The following is a 25536-nucleotide window of genomic DNA, read 5'->3' as shown; positions in this document are numbered from 1 at the left end:
AAAATCAGATGTTTGCAGCCTGTCTGAACGAAACCAAAGAGTCAGTTGACGACTCTTTGAAAGGCACAAGGTCAAGGGTAAACCGCTAAACACCCTCGAGTCACAAGGCCTTTCTTCTGACAACCAATCATTGGCAGCTTCTCTCAACGCTCCAATTTGATCAAACACATCCTCCACACAGACCGCAGATGACCTCCACGCTTACAAACACACATTCTTCCCTAAGCAGACATGTGAACCCTCACACTCCTCCTGCCTACGTCTCATCACCAGCGTCCCAGCTCCATTAAACTTTAAAGAGCTCCAGCTGTCCTCCCACACATACGTCGTGTCTTAACAACGGCCGGCGCTGTTCTCCGAGGGCCGTCCAAAAACATAGCTATGATTTATTCATATCATCATTAACATGCCTTTGACATTACACTACACGCTCACCTCAGTCAAACAATCGGCATATTCGATGCTAATCGCGGCGGTAACATCATGTGACTGAGGTCATGTGACTTTCGGTGACCACAAAATGGCTGGAAACAACTAAAGGGTGCATTGTTCTTTGGAAAAAGGTCACATATGCAGCATTTATCGAAAAGGTGGTTGAAAACAACGGCCTCTGTTTCATGAGAGAGGGCAGTGTGAGAGGAGCTCGGGGAGAACTCTGCGTCTACTTGAGACTGGATGAATAATAACGCTCATTATTCAGCCCGTGGTCATCATGGAGACATGGCGGAGAGTAATTAATTGCTTGTGCAAGTGTGAGTTCCCATGAGGCCGATGCAGGCCTCCAACACAAGGTGAGGAGAAACACGCACATGACCCAATTAAGAATAACCATGATCCGGCAACTTATTCCATACGCGCCGAACCTCGCACACATGCGTACGCGGTCTTTAAAAAAGCCCCTCAGGTGCTGAGCTGACATGACAGGTGATGATAAATGTCAATGACTGCTAGACTGTGACTTTCTCTATACATTCTTCTCTTTGTGATCACAACGCCCACACCATGCCATGGTTAATGATGTGTTTTAAAAATTAAAAAAAAAAAAAGAAAAAAAAAAAAAAACTCAAAATGACATATCCTGGCCACATTTCACCTCAGAAAAAGAGAATGAATGAATGAATAAATAAATTTAAGCTTGTAACCTACAGTATAAAAGCCTATATTCTGCATAGTGACATTTTCATGACAATTACATAAATTTTCCCCTAATTCCCCATTACCATAATGCACCTGGACATTTTTTAATTTTTAAAATTCACATTATTCTCATAGGTGATACTTTTTACTGTCATTTTTTTTCTTTATTACATTTAAATTTTGCAACACATTTAGTTTTTATTTTTATTGCAGAGAGAAATGTGCTAATCATAAAAATTAAATGCAACAATAGGCTTGTTTGACATCATGCGGCGCTGCTTAGGGCGACTGACGAGATTTGCCGCTTGCAGTCGGGGGCAAAATTGAAAAATGGAGCCGTCAAGTCGCACACTTTCTGCTTCCCGTAGTGACACTCACACTGTGTTTATGTAGTTTATCACAGACAATGTGGATTTTCAGACGTTTTCAATAAAGTGGGTCTATATATTCTTTCCTCAGAGTTATTTTGATAAACATGACACAATTTAACATTATGGTTACATGAAAAGAGTTTTTACTGTTATAAAACCATGGATTTGTAACATTGTCAAGACGATCTGCTGAAGTTCAAACTGAGCATTAGAATGGGGAAGAAAGGCGATTTAAGTGACTTTGAATGTGGCATGGTTGTTGGTGCCAGGCGGGCTGTTCGGAGTATTTCAGAAACTGCTGATCTTCTGGGATTTTCATGCGCAACCATATCTAAGGGTTTACAGAGAATGGCCTGAAAAAGTGAAAATATCCAGTGAGCGGCACTTCTGTGGGCAAAAATGCCTTGTTGATGCCAGAGGCTGGGGGCTCGTCCGGGATATTCCCAAGAAACACGGGACTGAGAATGGAGAATGGAGGAGAATGGCCAGACTGGTTCGAGCTGATAGAAAGGCAACAGTAACTCAAATAACCACTTGTTACAAACAAGGTCTGCAGAAGAGTATCTCTGAACATGTCGAACCTTGAAACAGCAGAAGACCACACCGGGTGCCACTCCTGTCAGCAAAGAACAGGAAACAGGCTACAATTCGCACGGGCTCAACACAATTGGCCAATAGAAGATTGGAAATATGTTGCCTGGACTGGTGGTGTAATGGTGTGAGGGATATTTTCTTGGCACACTTTGGGCCCCTTAGTAATAATTCCTGAGTATTGTTGCTGACCATGTCCATGCCTTTATGACCACAGTGTACCCATCTTCTCATGGCTACTTCCAGCAGAATAACGCATCATGTCACAAAGCTCAAATCATCTCAAACTGGTTTCTTGAACATGACAGTGAGTTCACTATACTCAAATCCTCCAGTGACCAGATCTCAATCCATTAGAGCACCTTTGGGATGTGATGGAACGGGAGATTCGCATCATTGATGTGCAGTCGACAAATCGCCCATAAAAACATCTTTTTTTTCCCTTTTCATTTTGATGTAATACATGACCAGGATGAACACAATAAGTGACAAATGATAAAAGTTTTCTTCACATAAATCTGACTGTTCTTTAAACGACAGAACATTTCATCAATCACTTTGATGCAATTTCTGCAGCATCTTTTGCCACTCATCACAAAATTGCAAGGAAAAAACCCCCCAAAAATACAAGTAAAACAGCTTTACGGAACACAGGCTGGAACTACACACTGACCTTAAAAGAGAACAAGAAAGCATGAAACTAACTTCTGAACATGATAAAAGACGAAAAGAACTCCACTTATTATGTATCCAGTTATAATAAACCCGAAAGGTGTAAGCAGTTGTGCATGTACAATAGTTTGAGAATAGAGTAACATATGAGTTGTATAGGTCCTCTTTCTTTCCCTCTCCACCTGCATGCCCAAAATGCATAATTACCCTCACAGGGGAAAATGAATGGAGGCCAGAAATAGAGAGACACACTGGGCATCTCCCCAGCCTGCGCCCGTCCTCTGCTGGCAAGCCCATTGATCAGGGGGATGGAGGAAAGGAGAGAGCGTACGGATACGTGCGGGTGAGGCAGGAGATTCCGGGTCCATGGGGCTGGAAAGTGCCGATGTTAACAAAACAGAGCAGCTGCTGGAATGTGAGGAGGGAGGGAAGGAAAAAAAGCGCCGCCTTTTGTGTGGGTCAGTCTTATATAATTAGTCATTTTGATAGCATACCTGTGCGCCTGGGTAAAAATAACACATCAGCACATCAGGAGGGGTTTTAAACACACACACAACATCCAATGTACTGTTTTGTTCCTATTGAACGACATTTCAATGTCATTGTTAATTGTCAATAAGGTCAAAAAGGCAGTAATAAATATAGTCAAATATATTTTTAATTGTATATATACACTGCGTTCCAAATTATTATGCAAGAGACAAACAGTAAGATTTCTGTACAATAAACATTCAGATTTTAGTTTTTCTAAGAAAATGTTTGTTTGTTTATTTATCCATGTCTTTTTAGATAACTGGTATCAATCTCAGACAAAATTATTTGCCAGATCTATGGAAACCCTACTTAGAGGTTGTTCCACATTATTAAGTAAGTCACAGTTCTCATGCAATATGGGGAGGAAGAAAGATCTTTCTGAAGATGAAAAGCATGAAATGGTGCAATGTTGTGCAAAAGGCATGAAAACAACTAATATTGTGTGAAAGCTGAATAGAGATTATTGAATTATCGTAAGATTTGAGAGTGATTTAGAGCACAGCAGAACTCGGTCAGATAAAGGCTTATTGAGGAAAGTTCCTGTCAAAAAAATTAATTGTATTAAATGGGCAGCTATAAAAAAAGTCAGTGTTGAGCAGCAAACAGGTATTTGAAGCTGCTGGTGCCTATGGAGTCTCAAGAAGCTCTCCATGCAGGCTGGCAGTTGTGCTTAAAGATGCATTTCAACCACTCCAAACCAAACCTCACAAAGAGAAACATTTACAGTGGGTGTAGAAATACATGAAGACTCATTTTTAAATAGTTTTATTCACTGACTAATGCTGTACTACAATGGATGGTCTAAATGGATGGATTTCTGGATGGTTGGTGAATGGCCACCACGTTCCAACAAGACTGTGACGTCAGCAAGGAGCTGGTGGGTGATGATTTGGGCTGGAATACTGGGAAGTGAGATGGAGGGTATTAAAATGACTTTTGCAAGATATGTGGAGCTCATAACTGGCCATTTTCAGCCATGGTATAAAAAGGAGGATAATGCTTAGTACAATGCACTATTGTACAATGCACTATGCACTATCCCATGCTGCAAAAAAACACCACAGCAATAAAACTCTTTGAAAATGTATTTCTACACCCACTGTAAATGTTTCTCTTTGTTAGGTTTGGTTAGTGGTGTCTAAAATGCATCTTTATGCACAACTGCTAGCCTGCATGGAGAGCTTCTCAAGACTCCAGAGACACCAGCAGCTTCAAATACCTGTTTGCTGCTCAACACTGGCTTTTTTTATAGCTGCCCTTTTAATACAATACATTTTTTTGACAGGAACTTTCATTAATAAGCCTTTATCTGAATGAGTTCTGCTGTGCTCTAAATCACTCACAAATCTTATGATAATTCGATAATCTCCATTAAGTTTCACACAATATTAGTTGTTTTCATGCCTTTTGCACAACATTGCATCATTTCATGCTTTTCATCTTCAGAAAGATCTTTCTTCCTCCCCATATTGCATGAGAACTGTGACTTGCTTAATAATGTGGAACAACCTCTAAGTAGGGTTTCCATAGATCTGGCAAATTATTTTGTCTGAGATTGATCCCAGTTATCTAAAAAGACATGGATAAATAAACAAACAAACATTTTCTTAGAAAAACTAAAATCTGAATGTTTATTGTACTGAAATCTTACTGATATGTCAATTGTATAATAATTTGGAACACAGTGTATTTGTATATTTAATTGTGTGTATCAAAACATACATTGTAAAATATCCAATGGGGTTGTTTTTTAAATTTTAAAGAACTCTTTATGCAAAAAGGTTCTACATATGGAGAAATGTCTTAAATAACTGTATAATACTGTACTTTTAACAAATTGTGCGGTATGAGTAAATTTAATACTTATTGTTAGTTGTTTGTTCAAATCACTACAGTAATTCCAAGTACTAGTGATACTTGACAAACAGAACTAATTTTGAAATTAAAAAAAAAAAAAGAGTTGTCATTATGTATTTGTAGCTCATTATGCAGAGTTATTTTATTGGTGCAACTGCTGTGTAGTTTTTTGCAGTGAGAGTCATTTCGTCAAGTGGCTGGAGCTCTTGAATTCAGCTCTGAGCTCTTGGTGAATCTTCTTCCTAGCAGGAGCTCGGCTCCACAGGAGCATCTGACACACTCTTAACCCCGCTGTGGGAAGCAACTGAGACTCCTCCAGTTATTCACCTCTCCCTCTCGCCCCAACATAGGAAAGCTGCTTTCCGCTCCCTTCCTCAAAAATGATGACCCTTCTCCTCCTGAGCTCATTTTCCCTCCTTCCTTTCCATCTTTTTTTCCCCCTCAAAGTGTTTGGGGAGGAACTGGTGTGTTGAGTCTGAAGCAAAGCATCTCTCTGCTGCATGGCTGCAATTCATCATCATTTTATCTACGACGGCTTTTAATTGGATCCTATCAAACTCTCCCGATAGTCCTCATTTTGCTGTAGACGGCATAGAGGAGATTCTGGATGAGATTTTTCTTCCCTTTCCCCCTCAGTTCCTTTCCATCATTGTGTTTTCTCTGTCAGTCTCTCGTTCTCTCTCTCCGGTCATTTATCTGAGCTGAAGGTAATGTTGTAAAGCAGAGTCTGATACCATCAGCCTGTTCTGTTCATCTCCTGGGTCCTGAGCTGGGGCGCTCGGAGAGAGAGAGAGAGTTCTGTAGAGGAGAGTGACTTTAGGTCTCTTGTCTTGTCTTTTATACACCCATCTTCACTCCTTCATTTGATTTTCTCTCTATTTCCTCTTTTCCACCAAATTTGTGCTGGTGTCAGAGCAAAATCTGTGAGCCGTCTTGCGTTTACACTGACTTAACTGACTACATATCCCTCCCACAAACATGCATACTGTTCTTTGATTATGAGTATTAAAGGGTGAGTTTCCATTTTTTCACCCTCATGTCGTTCCAAACCTGAGGTGTGCTTCTGGTACAACGACGTAATCTGCTGCTTTACCATAGTACGATGCATCGTTGAAGAAATCAACCATATTGTCACAAATTTGTTGTTCAACCACGTTGGTTAATGATGTCACGAGGGTGGTGGAGTTATAACTTCTTTTAATGAACTAGTGTTGTCAAAAGTACTGACTTTGATACCAAGTCGGTACTGAAATTTTAAAAATGTGACGCTTTGAGCGCAGTTGAGCGGATTCGTAAACACCTCTGATTGGCCACTGTGTTCATGCGCTCAACATGTACAGTCAAACCAAAAATTATTCAGACATTTTTGATATATTTTTACTAGTGGGTGCAGAACACTATAGTTCATTTATGTAAGTGAGGATAGCAAAATAAACTGTGACATATTATACCCCAAAATTCTTCATACAGTGGACTTCCAGTAAACTGATAAAAAATTGGAACCAAAAATTATTCAGACACTTTGACCCGACCATATTTTGCTTAAGTGTTATCTGACATAATTAAGATTATTTTTTTCTGACACATTTTAACTCTGAGATCTTGTCATATTTTATATTATATTATATTGATAGCATCACCCGACTTGTGATACATACATCACTGCGATGCATCAGGATATCATATTTAGATCGCAAGTAAAACTGTGAAAAAAGTGAATCTGCTGCATCTGTTTCAAACTCTCTCATGCATTTGGCATCACTTTTGTCCAGTACTGCACCTCTTCTACAGACACACTTTGAGACAATGCATGGCTATCTGAATACATCTGCAGGCAACTGAATGGATGGCTATAGGAACAAAATCAGATAAGTTCCTTCTCCTTCAGTATCAACCTGCTAATGTCACTGATGTTCTTCCTTCTCAGCACATTTCATCCTAAGCTATATATCCTTTGTTTACTCAATCGATTGAGTCAGGACTGCTCGCTTCCCTCTGCGTCCCAACACACCGCCGTGCTTTATTAACCCGTCTCTCTATTGTCTTAAGCAGAGAGACAAAGGATCGAATTGATCAATCTCAGGCAAACACAATCAGCTCCCCCTCCCTAATCATACAACGCCGGCCATCTGCCCACTGTGAGCCTGGGATTCCACCTGCCAGCTGTTGCCTCCAATCTACCTGGCATGCGATTGACCTCAACGACCAGCGCTAAGGAACGTCGCTTGCAATATTATTCTGTAACTCCCAATAAAAATGACCAATTACGCATCCATGTACGTTAATTTTCATGCCATTTCTGTGATATACAGCTATGGGAAAAATTAAGAATTAAAAATCTTAATTTTTTCCATAGCTGTATTCTGCATGTTGTTGCCAATTCTGCAATATGCCAATATTATCTACAGTAGCTAACTAGCATAGCTGAGGTTTTGTCAAATTTGCAAAAATCACTTGAAAGCATCAGTAAGAATGTAAAAATATTGAACAAATATTTTGTAAATAAAACTAATATTTGATCAAAAAATGGTAGCAATATGCAATTTTTAATTGAATTTGAAACATTTTTAAAAATATATATACATTCAAATTTTGGTATAGGCAAGAGTTTTTCCCTGCAACATACAGTGGTCCCAAATATTATTATGACGTCTTAAAAGTATCTGAATGTCAATGCATTGGAAAATTATTTTGACAACCACATTATTTTACGCCAAACATTTCCCAAAAAATTTTAAATTACGAAACAGTAATGTTCAACAAGCATTTACAGGCTATCAGCAAGGAAATTACTTAATGAATTAACAAATAAATAAATAAAATCTTAACATAATTTCATTAAAATTACATTAAAAAATGGCACAAAAAGTAAATAAAATTCAAAGAAAAATTTTTTCTTTAATAACTATTTTGTTATCTAATGTATTGATATTCAGATATTTTTAAATGCGTCTTCAATGTTCAAACACTTTTTGAAGTGATTTAAAGTACCAACTCAGAACTTTAATGTTAGCAAAAAGTAACCCGATTATGTAACATGTTACAGGGTTATGTAACACTGCCACCAGTCTTATGGCAAAGAAAACAGTTCAAATCCTTTTGAATTCAACAAAACCGTTATTCAGCGTCATAATTAATCATTCAGATGGGAAAATTTCTGTGGCGTGAATGAAAAGAACTGCAGGGGCTTTGGTGGGTGATTCATATCCGACCTGCCGTCTGGCACCTCAGCCAAACCGTTTGAACACAAAAGTTCTTGGAATGCTCGGGACCGATTTAGCCGAAGCCTATTGACGAACAGTCATTTAATCTGTAAGGAGTGACTCTGTGAATGACTAAAACAATAGTGACTCTTGATCTATGCCAAAGCCTGTCATTCTAAACATGCTCCTACTTCTGGTAATGGAACTCTCACGCAGGGCTACACAGCACTCATGCTAAAATCACTGCAAGCTAAGTAACTGATAATTGCTGGCATTTAATGGTGTAATTGCAGTGGGATCTTAACACGGCTGTAATTGCGGCTCTCATTAGGACTGACAGGCTGTCTGAATACCCAGCAGCACAGAACCAATCCCGGCGTGGTTCCGTCACAGGCATAAACCCCAGATGACCGAGGAAAAGTAAGGGACTTTGGAAAATCACAATCTTCTAAACTATCTTAGAGAGTTTCAACTGTTATAGAAATGACCTACTGTTATCCATGATTGTTCAAGAACAACATGTTATAGAATCATACTTATTTTGGGATGTATTTAGTAAATTAACATGTTACTTTTTGTATTTAAACCACAACATCTGTGGTTCAAATAAGTTAACACAACTTTCCAATTGATTCTTTGGAGAACAAAAGGAGAAATTTTAAGACTGCTCTTTTCCATGCAATTATAGGGCAAAAAAAAGCACCATAAAAGTGGTTCAAATGACTTCAAATGCTCTATATTAAGTTTTCTGAAGTCATGTGAGGAACAGAGAAAACTTTAAGGAGTGGAGCAAAAAAGTCATTATTCAAAAAAAAAAAAAAAAAAAAAAAATCTAACTCTAATCATGTTCACAAGAGAAGTGGCAATGTCCAATTGAATCAATACATGAATGAATTATTGTTTGAGTCGGATCTTTTCAATGAATCAGTTGATACGATTCACAGAAGCATTCTGGTTTGGTTCTTGAGTTCAACTTGATGATTCAATGATCTGGTTACAGTGAAAACCAACTTAAATTTCAGTCTTTCCATTACACAAAGCTATTTTCAGAAGACATTTAGCAAATGATTCATATGGAGAACTTTTGTGATCGTTTTATTGTGCTTTTGAGTCAATTTATGAAAAGTTAGCACACCCTACGAAATTTCTCATTTAGTATTCCAGAGTGGAAAGAATGACATGAGGGTTAGTAAATAATGACATAAGGGTGAATTCAGGTTGATTGGGACACTTTTTTGCCATTGAGATGACTGGGAAAAAGTGTCCCAATCAACCTAGTTTTTCATTTTAAGTAAACTTTACATTTGAGAAACTCATTCAGAAACCGCTAATGCATCTGTAATGCTTGCAAAAGCAGAAGAGAACAGGTAGCTTATCAGCCGGCTGTTTTTCACTCTCGTTGACTGTTAAAGTTAACATCACTTTGGCTGATGCTTCCAGCTAGCGGAGACAGAGGAATAGCTTCTCATCAGCGACGCGCCAACCGCTGTTGATTTGAAACGGCTGCGACAGCAAACAGTCGATAAAGTCTTTAGCGAGACAGCTCTGTGCAAACTCTTAGCCGTGTAATTAGCTCAGTAACACCAGGAATCTCAGCACAAAAGAGAAAGAGGCTGCGTCCTATAACGGCCATCAATAAGGCATGGCGAGAAGTGTCATGGTGCCATCAAATACCCGAGTTTCCTCTCCCTGCCACTAATGACTGCCTTTGCAAAGCAGTCTGTTAAAACGATAACAAGTGGCACGTGTTTCATCAGGCCCTAATGGTCTACCAGTGCCTGCCCAGTGCCTGATGGGATTTTTGACAGGCAGACAAAATGTTGATTGGCCAGAAGGTAATGAGAGGGAAGGCTTGTGTCAGCAGTGCTGTAAGAAAACGGCCAGCTATTTGGACTAGCGTTTCTCCACCAATAATGACCCTTAAACAACTCACAGAGATGTGACGATTTAAGGGGGTCACGGCTTGTCAGAATGACTTTCGGTCCATTTGCCTGCGGTGCAGGGCCACTGGCCCATGTGATCATAAAATACACACGACACTCTCTACAGTATGTTTGGCTAGAAATTCTTTCCAACGAAAAGAAAAATCCCCAATGGGATCCCATTAGCATCTCAATTGCTTCTCCTAGTCAGCAATGCAATCAAATGAAGAGTAAATTAAAGCTTTTAAATTAAAGTCTCCTATGCCAATACTCCCATGTATCTCCCTTCCTAAAGTCTGCAATCAAAAGTCAGAAATCTCGATACAAACTCAAACGGTTCTCTTCAAATTCATAGTATTCAATGTTGTGTGTTTTTGACCAGCCCAAACAATAAATAAATAAATAAATAAATAAAAAAGTCGTTTTTTGGATTTAAATAGGCAAGTGGATTTAAATAGTTCTTCTAACCCTAACTGATGGAGTGTGTAGCTTTTCATTTCTTAAACAACCATGTAGGAAGACACATCATGGCCGTATTCCAGGATGACAATTTCAAGATTCATCAGGCTCAAACTGTGAAAGAATGGTTGGGAGCGAGCATGAAGAATCATTTTCACCCATGAATTGGCACCTCTGAGTCCAGACCTTAAAATTAATTAAAAGTCTTTGGGATGTGCTGGAGTAGACTTTCTAGAGCGCTCATCTCTTGCATTGTCAATACAAGATCTTGACCAAAAATTGATGCACCTCTTGATGGAAATAAATGTTGTGATGTTATTTCCATCAAGCGGTGCATCAATTTTTGGTCTTCCTACATGGTTGTTTAAGAAATGAAAAGCTACACACTCCATCAATTAGGGTTAGAAGTACTGATGCCAAACATGTAACATGCTAAAAACATAATAATCACAGCAATAATGATCCAATCATCTTCTCTTAGGGCACATGCGTTATGCTCCCTTATAGGCACATATTACTAACGCCCCAAAAAATACTGCACCATTGATTTTAGACCAGGTTTTTGTTGCCGCACTTGTATTCAGTTGCCTCAAAATAGCAATGTGCCAACAATGCACCTGAACACACCTCATTTTCAGACCAGCACGCCCATGGAACAGATTAGCGCTAATGCATTTGCTATAAGTTGGGCTGAAACTAGCAAAAAGAAATTTCACTTGCGTCGCATTGCACCGGGTGTATGATAGGGCCCTCAAGAATCTAAATCCAAACAGTGACTTTTGTTGTGCGACTTTGAAGAGAAATGTTTAAAGAATAAATAGTTTGTGGTCAAAACTGATGCTGCTTAATATTTTAGTTGCTGCTTAATGTTTTTTACAATTATTTTTATGAATAGTGAACAAAACAGCATTTATTTGAAATAAAAACTTTTGTAACACTATAAATGTCTTTATTTTTGATCAATTTAATGTGCCATTGATGAATTAAAGTAATTTCTTTAAAAAAATTCTTACTGACTCCAAACTTTTGAACAGTATGTATAAATATATATAAAATTTGTTTCTACTGTTATTTCTTCTAAGGAAAAAAAAACTGGTTGGCTTTCTAAATCTGATTAAACCAACTAACAAATTGCAATCAAACATAGGCTGGTTTAAGCTCCTTCTTTTTTCTCAGAAACCCTAACCCATAGCTGATAACTCCATTACTACATCTGAGCTATGAGAAAGTAACCTCTGGGGTGTTTTTAACCACCTAAAAGACCAAACATTAAGGATTTCACTTACCATGGTCTTCTGACACTGTATGCTAGTGCTGTTGAAGCGCAGTGCAGTGACACTGTACTCTTTCCCCTGGATATAGAAGATACACTCGTAGTTCCTCTGACCAGACTGGGGCTGCGGAAGGTTCCGGGCCAACAGAGTGATGGGCTTCATGACACCAACAGGGATGTAGATTTGAGTGGATGGCAAGATCTGAGGACACTCCTGCAAAATGAAAAAAGAGGGTAGTCTTCAGAAAATGATATTTTTTTTATATATATATAAAATGTGAGTGAAGAGACTCTCAAAACTCTCTGATATTATGGTCTACAGGGTTTATTTACACACATTTGCTCATCTGTGAGATGAAAATCATACCTCTGATCACTTTGAGGGTTTATTCATGTTTGTAGCATACACAATAGATTATACAAAACATAAAGCACTTATGTGTTTAGAGGTATGAAAGATGTATTTTACACACACATAGACATCATATGAGACTGCTATACAGAAAACATAATGACTTGCTATTATGATTTTGATTGATTCAAATAACAGCACTGAGGTGCATCTAAAGAAGATCAAAAACACTTTTGATCTTACTACTTGAGTAAATGTGGCCATTCTGACATGGCAGCCCCTTCAGTGATGTTGCTAAATCGAGAGAGCGAAGGCGAGGATATGAAGGATGCGAGGAGGACTTCAAGGCCATCGCCACCGTTGTCATGCCAACAGATTGGAAAACCAGGGCACAGAGCATGCAATTAAGCTTTTTGAGGGCGTGTGCCATTTTAAAGACTTGGCATCGGCACCCGAGTTATGATGCCAACTGTGCACTTTAACTAGGCAGCAGCATAACCATAGGCACGAGATCTTCCCCCGGCAAGACCTCTCCTCAAGAAAAATATTATGAATCTTCAGATGTAGACACTCCAGTATTTCGCAAAAAGTGCATTTATATGAATGGAAAAAAATCTGCTTAAAAAAAAAAAAATTGTTTTCACAGACACATTTCATGTGCAACACATAAAACCCAAACAAAAAACTGAAGCACTACATGATGGCAGGATACAACTAGATCAAAGCATCTGCCTTTCTATTGATGCTTTGATGCAGTAGAAGAAAAAAAAAAAAAACTTGTGGTACCATGGTGCATCAGTTGGTAGAGCATGTTTGTGTCATATTTCAATAAATAATATATCATTATAGATACATAGATACAATTAATAATTTATGATCATTATTAATTTATTTAAAAAAAATTGCTTAAAATATAACATTTTTATAGGAAAACCATCTAGCAACCACCTAGAAAACCCTACATTTTTATGACAAATAGGCTCAGTTTCATTGTTTTTTATATATATATATATATATATATATATATATATATATATATATATATATATATATATATACATACATATATATATATATATATATATATATATATATATATATATATATATATATATATATATATATATATATATATATATATATATATATATATATATATATATATATATATATATATATATATATATATATATATATATATATATATATATATATATATATATATATATACATATATATATATATACATATATATATATATATATATACATATATATATATATATATATATATATATATATATACATATATATATATATATATATACATATATATATATATATATATATATATACATATATATATATACATATATATATATATATATATATATATATATATATATATATATATATATATATATATATATATATATATATATATATATATATATATATATATATATATACACACACACACACACACACACAGGTATATAGTAAATTTGACCTGTGATGCATCCAGCAATTTATGGTACCGAATGATTATATTCATGTATCATATTTTTTGCATGGTACTTACATTGTATTCCAATACATGCCCCAAAAAACATTTGCAGGTGATGTATGAAAGATGCTTCACAGGGTAGATCCTACCCCGACCTATGCAATCAGAGCCTGATAAAGCGTCTGAACTTGTTACCCTCATTTCCTATTTACCCTGCCTGTGGTTCTAATTGAATGGGAGGAGTACGGAACACCAGCGGCGTTATTAAAATCTACCGGAGATATGAGCTAGCGCTGCCACGGCGAGGGCTCTGTAAACAAACCTGATGGGAAAGCCACATGTGGATCGGTGACTCTGCAGAGTTCCATTGGGCTGCTGGTTTAATTGCCTCGGGCGGCAGTCTCCTTATTAATACTGTGCTGTGCTCTCGATTCGGTTGTGACTGAATAAATAGACTGTGATGCAGTTCCCCCCCCCCACCACCCTCAATGGAGCGAGCCTGTGTTAGTGTTCAATTACTGTGTGGTACACAAAGGTGAGGGTTTCACTGCTAATGAAAAGGTGCAATTTGTTCAGAGTCAATAAAGGCCTGTATGCTGAGCACAGAGAGCCCTTATCAGTTTCCCAAGAACGCAGCACGCAAACCCAAAACTATATCACTGCTAAAGGTTTAAAAGGAAATGTGTTTACGCAGCTTGTAATAGTCGGTTACAGGCAGCATGATGGTTGAATGCTAAATACTTGTGTTTTCAAAGGCTGAATTCTAAGCACATGCCTAAAAAACATGGCATTACCATATTACCATGGTACAACCAACTGGCTGAATCTCATGAATACAAGTTCAGGACTCATATGTATTTTATATATACTGTATACTGTGTTTTGAATTTAATTTGCATCGTTACATTATATATATATATATATATATATATATATATATATATATATATATATATATATATATATATATATATATATATATATATATATATATATATATATATATATGTGTGTGTGTGTGTGTGTGTGTGTGTAATATATATATATGTTATTGACAGTACAGTTGTACATTATGATTGCTACAAAAAAATTGTGGTAGAAGTATATTACATACTAAAGAGCCACTCGATATATTCGATTCTGCATTATTTACCATCATATTAGTGTCCAAGGGACATACAATTGGGCATATCTTCAAAGACAAATGCTTTGGCATCATTAGTTCATCATTAGTTCTGCTATCCCTTCACACTCAGCTTGTTTGTAAGTTTGTTTTTTCAATAAACTGCCATGAAATCTAATTACCCTGATTAGTTTGGCTTCGTTCCGAAAATAATCTGCAAACGTGACACAATGTCATTTAACAAAGTCTATTCTGCGTGAGGCAAAGGGGAGAAATGATAAGAGCGACTGAGAACCAATCAGAGGAGAGCGAGAGCTGGTATCGGTCATGCTAAACCACCTGACTGGTGCTGCGAGATGCTTTGCTTGTGGCTCTGCCATTCGTTTCGGCAATCAAAACACACAGGTGGAAAACAGATAGCCGTAAACTACACATTTAATGAAACGCTCCAACCATCTGATAAGAAAGAAATGCCTTTTAGAAGAGATGTGAGTCCACCCCCACGGAAAAATGGAAATCTGTGTTTGAAATGAGAAAGGAAAAGGAAAGGAGAGGAAAAAGGGATGAAAGAAAGGAGATGAAAAAGCTGAATGTAAAGTGTATTTTTCCAGTAAACAGAAATGCTTACAAAAATGGTATTTTTAAAGTACTTTGGAGCACCATGTCAATATCATGGTACATTAATATGGTAATCTCAATGTATTATAGAATTTCCATCAGATATCATCACCGTTGTACCGCAATAGTACTTTTTATAAGAGTAATCAGACTGTAAGAAAGCACAACTGCTAAAGTAAAATGGAAAAAAGAGCAAACGTGGGAAACTATTTTATTAAGTACCCTGACAGGTGTCAAAACAGGGTTGAAAGAGCAGATCAGATGGCACACTTGCTGAGCACAATGGAATAATGGTGTACCGCTGGGATTCTTTTGAAGTGTTTCACGTTTTCTTCTTCTTACTGCCTTTATTTGCTTTGAAATGACTGCGGCTCCGGTGAGCCGGGAATCCAGGTTATCATGCAGTGCGCGCCCCCACAGAGCTGAATCACATAGTGGGAATGAGCTCGGAGCAAACTCACATGTTCAAGTTAGAAAACTCCAAATACATCTGATGGATGCTGAAGCATTCCACTGAACTTTCTGGTGCAATATTTAACACGGTACTATACCGCATTAAAAATGCATGCATGGAAAGCCAGAAAACTCCAGGATAAAGTTATCTCTGAGAATTAGCTAAGTTAATGGTATGTTATTAGTTCATAACCAAAGGATAAAATAATAATAAGAATAATAATAAAAAATTAATATTTTTTTTAATTAAATAAAAAATAAAAATAATAAAACTCAAAATTAACTAATAATTTTAATAATAATAATAATAATAATAATAATAATAATAATAATTTTATTTTATCCTTTGGTTACAAACGAATAAGATTAACTTGGCTAATTCTCAGAGAAAATAAAATAAAAATAATGAAATTTTAATACAATAAAATGTGATTTGGCTACATAATTTACATAATCAGCACATCATGTAATTTGAGTAACATTTCACATTGACCTCCTCAGAAGCTGACGTTTGGTATGAAATGGACATGGAAATGCAGAGAGATGCAGTATAGTATTGTTGGGAAGCCGTGCTGAGGGAAAGAGGAGGGCTGTTTTTTGGCTCTGGTATCTGGCAGCACTGCTCTGCTAGTCGGCTGTTTGTTTTGCTCAACTTCTGCCTCTAGCAGTGCTCCTGCAAGCAAAACATGATATCTGCTGCTCTTTTCTTCCTCATTCCCTCACATTCTCTACTTTTCTCTCTCAGTCTGAAAGAACCTGTGGGGTGATGCAGAGACGGTGCTCATGGAGCGTTAAGCTCCAGCAAAGCCCACACTGCAAACACAGCCCACTTCTGTGGACCATCCACATTCTCTCGCTTCTGATTTGGAAATGGATTTAAATCGCACAGGAACAGATTTTGTGAACAGACGAATGTTCTACACTTACAAAAAAGGCACAAATATACTAAAAAGTAACATTTTTAGCACAAATATATATTGTTCAAATATATATCATAGAATATATACACCGATCAGGCATAATATTATGAGCACCTTCCTAATATCGTGTCCCCTTTTGCTGCCAAAACAGCCCTGACCCGTCGAGGCATGGACTCCACTAGACCCCTGAAGGTGTGCTGTGGTATCTGACACCAAGATGTTAGCAGCAGATCCTTTAAGTCCAGTAAGTTGTGAGGTGGAGCCTCCATGGATCGGACTGTTTGTTCAGCACATCCCACAGATGCTCGATTTGATTGAGATCTGGGGAATTTGGAGGCCAAATTAACACCTCAAACTCGTTGTTGTGCTCCTCAAACTATTCCTGAACCATTTTTGCTTTGTGGCAGGAGCATTATCCTGCTGAAAGAGGCCACAGCCACCAGGGAATGGTTTCCATGAAAGGGTGTATGTGGTCTGCAACAATGCTTAGGTAGGTGGTATGTGTCAAAGTAACATCCACATGGATGGCAGGACCCAAGGTTTCCCAGCAGAAAATTGCCCAAAGCATCACACTGTTTCCTCCGACTTGCCTTCTTCCCATAATGCATCCTGGTGCCATGTGTTGCTCAGGTAAGCGGCACACACAGCCATCCACGTGATGTAAAAGAAAACATGATTCATCAGACCAGGCCACCTTCTTCCATTGCTCTGTGGTCCAGTTCTGATGCTCACGTGTCCACTGTTGGTGTTTTCGGCGGTGGACAGGGGTCAGCATGGGCACCCTGACTGGTCTGCGGCTATGCAGCCCCATACGCAACAAACTTTGATGCACTGTGTATTCTGACACCTTTCTATCAGAACCAGCATTAACTTCTTGAGCAATTTGAGCTACAGTAGCTCGTCTGTTGGATCGGACCACACGTGCCAGCCTTCACTCCACATGTGAATCAATGAGTCTTGGCCGCCCATGACCCTGTCGGCGGTTCACCACTGTTCCTTCCTTGGACCACTTTTGATAGATACTGACCACTGCAGACCGGGAACACCCCACAAGAGCTGCAGTTTTGGAGATGCTCTGACTCAGTCGTCTAGCCATCACAATTTGGCCCTTGTCAAACTCGCTCAAATCCTCACGCTTGCCCATTTTTCCTGCTTCTAACACATCCACATTGAGGACAAAATATTCACTTGCTGCCCAATATATCCCACCCACTAACAGGTGCCGTGATGAAGAGATAATCAGTGTTATTCACTTCACCTGTCAGTGATCATAATGTTATGCCTGATCGGTGTATAAATTACCATGGTACATGAATTTCAGTACCATTCTGAGTCAACTAAAGTGGTGCTATTGTTCTTACCATCCTAAAAGTTCAGAGGTTCATTACAGTTACACCATCACAGCCATTGTTAGGATAGTAGAAACAACAGCACTGCTTTAGCCGGTTGTTTATGAAGTATCACTATTGACTGAGCTGCTAAACGACTTTGACAAGCCTGTTATTATTTCTAACCAGTTACTATCAACAATTTAAGGCCAGCATCACCAAAAATTTTTAAATCCTAGTAGCATTTTAATTACATATTTTGGCAAGTCTCATCAGGGTAACAGATGAGGAACTGAGCTGCCATCTAATTAGGCAGTCTGGAGCTCGTTGACTAGTAAGGGCCAAACGGTGAGGGGAAAACAACTCATGGATCCATCCACTCTAAGAGGAGCCTGTTGTCGAATGAAAGGGACTTTGAAGTCTAAAAGGGCTTAAGAGTGTCCGCCCACATGGGGCTGGAAAATAGAGCGCCACTCAAAACTTAGTAATATGTGGCATAATACAAACCAAAAATGGAGACCTGTTACTCATAGTAATATAGTTTATATTAGAAGTTTCCATATGGCTACTAGGGAAACGTCAATTTTAAAATTGACTAGTCTGTGGGAGTTTTGAATGACTAATCAGTCTCAAGGAATAGACTAGCTTTGGGTTCACCTGCTTTGGACTGAACACTTTTCTTAGATGGCATTTAGACAAGATGCTTTAAAATAGAAATGATTGTAGTTTTGCTCAAAAAAACAGTGCAAGAGATGACATGGACATCCATCTGAATGTGTATGGATGAAGCGATGACTCTTTAAAGGAAATGAATTAAAAAAAAAAAAAAAAAAAAAACTACTACTTTGAGATGATTTCAGAAGGCTAATTGCAGCTTCACTGCTAAAAATATGAAAATGAGCAAATTGCTATTTGCTATTGCTAATTTTAAAGATACAAATGCCAAAGACGTCCATCTGAATGTGCATGGATGAAGCAATAATGCTTTAAAGGAAACAAAAAAAACAATACAGCACAACACTGGTTGTTGGATTGTTGTTGAATAACTAGTAAACAAGTTGACTATCGCGACCCATCCTAAATGATAACTTTAACATTTTTGCTAATTGCTAATGGGGAACTTTGCATAATACAACACAGCTGTCTATGTATGAAGCAACAATGCTAAAAAAAAAATGAAATTAACAAAGACGCCACTTCTCTGACATGCAAACATGCTAACAGCTAAAGCATAACATGCTTTCAGCAAACTAAATATAACAACACCACTAAAAAATATATGAAAATTTAAAAAAACAACAAAAAAAAAAAAAAAAAAACAGTAAATTACCAGCAAAAATCTATATAAACTACGTTGGTTGTTGGATGACTAATAAACAAGTTGACCATTGTGACCCATCACAACTGCTATTCCTAATTGGGAAAGAAGAAAAAAAAGGCAATTAATGTAAAGACGCAAGTTCTCTGAGATTATTTGGCTATGCCAACAGTTCAAAAAAATACATCCATACCCAGTTTGTCTAAAACACGCTGAACTCCTCCTTCTGAAAAGCTCAGAGTGCTCTGATTGGCCAGCAGACCCAGCGCGTTGTGATTGGCCAAACACCTTAAGCGTGTGTAGGAAATGTAACACACCTTACCATAATCACAAGATTCAGCTTCCAAGACTTCTAAAGCATTTGTAAACATAGTTAATTATAATGTTGTCGGATTCGGAAAATGCAAAGCCGATCAAGCAGATGGATATGAACCAACTTTGCAAGCACGGCTTGAGCAGATCATTTCACAGTGGAAAGTAGTCTTTGTATATAGCCGGCGTTGCACGTTCCCAGGTTCAGGAAGCTGTCCTGTGTAAAATGCACTGTGCACAAGCAAACGTTTGGGCTGTACTGCTGAGGAACTGCTTTATAAATAAATACAAACACACAGCATCTCCAAAAACGACAACAATTTTACATTCTGAGCAAATAAAGTAAAATAATACAGTAAAAAAAAAAAAAAAATAAGAACCCAGTGAGTAGCACTGGACTGCTTTAAAACAGCATGAGAAACGTGGTCCTGGCCCCGTATCCTTGGGCACCACCCAAGACATTGCGAGTTCTCCGCCATCTCCTTGACTTTTGAATGTAAAATTCATCTTCGGTCTCCATTAGGCAGACAGACGCTGAGGCATCTGGAAATTAAGATTTAATACACTTTGAATAATTAAAGCCACAGATCAGTGGCAGCCTTAGATCCCTCCGAGAGGCCCAGTGCCAGAGAGAACGGGAACTGAGGGGCTTTGAGCTCTACTTGCAACACAGCGGGATGGACCGGCATCAAACAACAAAGGTGAGGGTGCATGGCGGGGTCCCCGTTTCTGCTAATTGCCTTTCTGATTAATTGATTAATTACAGTGAACCCTCATCGTTGTTATCCCGAGAGGATGAGGCGTTGAATAGGATGAAGGTGGCATTTGATATGGAGTCGCTCAAGGAACTGAAGTGACATGAGGTGAGGCATGCGTTCTTGGCACGGCCACTGGAATACTGATCCAGAGACCGGCTTCTCAGAGCTCCATCCTCGGCTGTTTGTAGTGCAGTGCTGTCACAGCCAGTGCCTGGGATCAGAGGCACGGGAGACAGGAATTTGCAGAGTATTTGAGGGAGCTGGGCAGAGATTTGAGAGAGTGTGTGAGAGAGACAGGGAGAGCGAAGGATGAAGAAACACCTGACAGCCAAACGGGACAGACAGTAAATCAGAGCTGGATGGAATTTGGATGCCAGAAGTGGAAGCTGCTCTCCACATGCAATAAGAAACAAAGACCAGATCGAACCTGAGCAAGCGCAATTCAGTTTAGTGCCAAAGGTGGGTGAGAAATATAAGGCCGGCCCTGAAGGCCATTTATGAATCAAATATAATGTTTGTGTTTGATTTAAATTATTCAAGTTCTATAAAAGACATGTGAAAAACTGTGAGACATGTCCAGGTCACATTTCATCCCAAAATGTATATATAAATATGCAGTGGGTACGGAAAGTATTCAGACCCCCTTAAATTTTTCACTCTTTGTTATATTGCAGCCATTTGCTAAAATCATTTAAGTTCATTTTTTTCCTCATTAATGTACACACAGCACCCCATATTGACAGAAAAACACAGAATTGTTGACGTTTTTGCAGATTTATTAAAAAAGAAAAACTGAAATATCACATGGTCCTAAGTATTCAGACCCTTTGCTAGTAGAAGCACCCTTTTGATCTAATACAGCCATGAGTCTTTTTGGGAAAGATGCAACAAGTTTTTCACACCTGGATTTGGGGATCCTCTGCCATTCCTCCTTGCAGATCCTCTCCAGTTCTGTCAGGTTGGATGGTAAATGTTGGTGGACAGCCATTTTTAGGTCTCTCCAGAGATGCTCAATTGGGTTTAAGTCAGGGCTCTGGCTGGGCCATTCAAGAACAGTCACGGAGTTGTTGTGAAGCCACTCCTTCGTTATTTTAGCTGTGTGCTTAGGATCATTGTCTTGTTGGAAGGTAAACCTTCGGCCCAGTCTGAGGTCCTGAGCACTCTGGAGAAGGTTTTCGTCCAGGATATCCCTGTACTTGGCCGCATTCATCTTTCCCTCGATTGCAACCAGTCGTCCTGTCCCTGCAGCTGAAAAACACCCCCACAGCATGATGCTGCCACCACCATGCTTCACTGTTGGGACTGTATTGGACAGGTGATGAGCAGTGCCTGGTTTTCTCCACACATACCGCTTAGAATTAAGGCCAAAAAGTTCTATCTTGGTCTCATCAGACCAGAGAATCTTATTTCTCACCATCTTGGCAAACTCCATGCGGGTTTTCATGTGTCTTGCACTGAGGAGAGGCTTCTGTCGGGCCACTCTGCCATAAAGCCCGACTGGTGGAGGGCTGCAGTGATGGTTGACTTTCTACAACTTTCTCCCATCTCCCGACTGCATCTCTGGAGCTCAGCCACAGTGATCTTTGGGTTCTTCTTTACCTCTCTCACCAAGGCTCTTCCCCCCGATAGCTCAGTTTGGCCGGACGGCCAGCTCTAGGAAGGGTTCTGGTCATCCCAAACGTCTTCCATTTAAGGATTATGGAGGCCACTGTGCTCTTAGGAACCTTAAGTGCAGCAGAAATTTTTTTGTAACCTTGGCCAGATCTGTGCCTTGCCACAAATCTGTCTCTGAGCTCTTCGGGCAGTTCCTTTGACCTCATGATTCTCATTTGCTCTGAAATGCACTGCGAGCTGTAAGGTCTTATATAGACAGGTGTGTGGCTTTCCTAATCAAGTCCGAATCAGTATAATCAAACACAGCTGGACTCAAATGAAGGTGTAGAACCATCTCAAGGATGATCAGAAGAAATGGACAGCATCTGAGTTAAATATATGAGTGTCACAGCAAAGGGTCTGAATACTTAGGACCATCTGATATTTCAATTTTTCTTTTTTAATAAATCTGCAAAAATGTCAACAATTCTGTGTTTTTCTGTCAATATGGGGTGCTGTGTGTACATTAATGAGGAAAAAAAATGAACTTAAATGATTTTAGCAAATGGCTGCAATATAACAAAGAGTGAAAAATTTAAGGGGGTCTGAATACTTTCCGTACCCACTGTATATATATATATATATATATATATATAAAATCTTTTTGACTATTGTTTTTTTCCAATGTTTTTTTTCCATTTAGTCTTAAATTATCATATTTTTTGTTTGTTTTTATTGTCATTATTCTTAATGGAGATTTTGATTAGATTCTCATTACTGTAAAACAGCACAAATCTGCATAAATATCATTATTTTGTGTTACAATAATGAGAATGGGGTTATTTATTTTTGCATTACAGTAATATAAATGTGCATAATTGTCATTGTCAAATAATGCCACAATCCAGAAGTCTTTATTGTGCTGAAATAGGCTTCATTTTCTTGAAATATATTATATATAAACTACTATATATTCATATTACTGTATAAATAATACAATATAGAAATGGGATTAAAGATGCTATTCAACCAGTTACTTTTACAAACATTCACAAATCAACTTTTCAGTGTACAATGTCCAGACTCAATCTCAATTTCTATTATTTTAGCAGTTTGAAATCCCTTTCAAGCTTTATGGACCAATCGCAGACATTATGAAGGATCTAAAAAGGTAATTATGAGCTCTCGTAACAAACTGAAGTGAGATCTAATTGTATTCTCATTTTTAATTAAGTCCCTCAAAGTGAAAAGTATAAACATGATGGATGTCCTGATAAAAAAAAATTCTCTGATCAACTCAACTGTGCAGTTTCCATATTTGGCAGCAGTATATTAGTTATACTGATTAGAATAGAGGCTGTAAAAGCCTGTGAATATACCCTTCTTTCAAGAAGACAAAAGAACAACTTTGTTTTTGGTGTCTGTGTAGGCTTTCTTTGAATTATCATCCTGCAGACAACTATATTACAGTCTTATGTACTCGCACCACAGCGAAAAGCTTTTGAAACACTATGGATAAAATATTTGCAGGAAGCTGAGTTATTTTATTACCAAACAACAGTGTAGGTACAATAGCTTTGAGCAGAAAGCTTTTAATGCTAACAGCGCCGTATGAATTATGAGAGCTATATACTGTCCTATTTTACACTATGAGTCTTAAAATCACATATGCACCCAGCTGAGGACAAACACCCCCACAACCCTCTGCTTTTCCTGCTATTATCATGGGTGAGATGTCTTTGTTTATAAGAGCAAACACAAGGCAGAGCATTACTGAATCACACAGTTCCCGTGGGAGCATCGAGGAGTTCCTTGGCGATATACCACCCCATGACTTATTTATCAAAACCCCCATTTGTCTCATCGGAGACGCACACTAATGAGTCTCAAATGAGCGAGAGAACGCAGCCGTAACACCAGTTTCATCATCCTTAAAACAAACTCCATTCATTACGCTTATGGACTGGGCGACTCTGTCTCAATAGGGTTGGATGAAAGAGACGTGGGAGAAAACCAAAATATACTAACGCAATGTTGAGTTCCAGAGGTGGGTCATTCAGTCTCTCTGGTCCATTTACAGACAATCAATGTTAGTATACTATGAGCTTGTCAGCATGATAACACATGCTGTATAGGCTGGAAACAGAGCTTCACCATTATTCCAAAAGTGATGCCGAAACTCAGGACACATTTAAATATTCCAGCTCTGCATGACCTTCCGTGTAAATGCCTGGGCACTTTTGGCACTAGCAAAGGGCAAAACCGCTGCCCAAGTGTGACTAAATGAGCTACTGGCCGACAGCTGGGTTCACAAATAATGAAGGCTGGAACAAATGTGTTAGTGGTGCTGTTTGTTTGTTTATATGTATGTTTGTTTATTTCTCCTTGTGGATTCCTCAAGTGTGGCTTACTGAAGCAATTTTCCGCCTGGTCAGATTTAATGTGTTCCTCTGTTTATCCGCTGTCAGGCAAATGTTGATTTATATACATTTGATTTGCAAATGTGACTCATTACGTTCGGTGACTGAACGGTTTATCTTTCATGTCTCCGAGAGGATGTTTGGCGACTTTTTAAGGTATGGTTGTTCACAGACTGAGCTGTAATAATGACAGAGATAAAGTCATTCGGAAGGGGATTGTGGGAACTGTATTTGCAGCCGTATTCGTGGGAACTGTATTTGTAAAGAACAACAGACAATCAGACAGATAGATAGAATGATAGCTAGAACGATAGATAGAACAATAGAATGATAGATAGAACGATAGCTAGATAGAACAATAGATAGAACGATAGATAGAACGATCGATAGAACGATAGATAGAACGATAGATAGAATGATAGAACGATAGATAGAACGATAGATAGAACAATAGATAGAACGATAGCTAGATAGAACGATAGATAGAATGATAGAACGATAGAACGATAGAACAATAGATAGAACGATAGAACAATAGATAGAATGATAGAACGATAGCTAGATAGAACAATAGATAGAACGATAGATAGAAGGATAGATAGAACGATAGATAGAAGGATAGAACGATCGATAGAACGATAGAACAATAGATAGAACGATAGAACAATAGATAGAACGATAGAACAATAGATAGAACGATAGATAGAGTGATAGAACGAAAGATAGAATGATAGAAAAAACTATAGAACAATAGATAGAATGATAGAACGATAGATAGAACGATAGATAGAACGATAGATAGAACGATAGATAGAA

At 38.2% G+C, this 25536-nt stretch overlaps 1 protein-coding gene across 1 annotated transcript in view; it reads right to left on the bottom strand.

Annotated features, from left to right (window-relative positions):
- Positions 1-25536, bottom strand: part of plxna1a (plexin A1a) — a 260833-nt gene that overhangs the window by 80871 nt on the left and 154426 nt on the right. The window contains 1 exon segment of the mRNA XM_048179014.1: positions 12033-12233. Within this exon segment, the coding sequence (XP_048034971.1) occupies positions 12033-12233 (201 nt within the window).

This window comes from Megalobrama amblycephala, linkage group LG24 (genome assembly GCF_018812025.1).
Source record: "Megalobrama amblycephala isolate DHTTF-2021 linkage group LG24, ASM1881202v1, whole genome shotgun sequence".
In the NCBI taxonomy this organism is placed as follows: domain Eukaryota; kingdom Metazoa; phylum Chordata; class Actinopteri; order Cypriniformes; family Xenocyprididae; genus Megalobrama; species Megalobrama amblycephala.
Note: the sequence above shows the minus strand (reverse complement) of the source record. Positions and strands in the feature narration are given on the sequence as shown.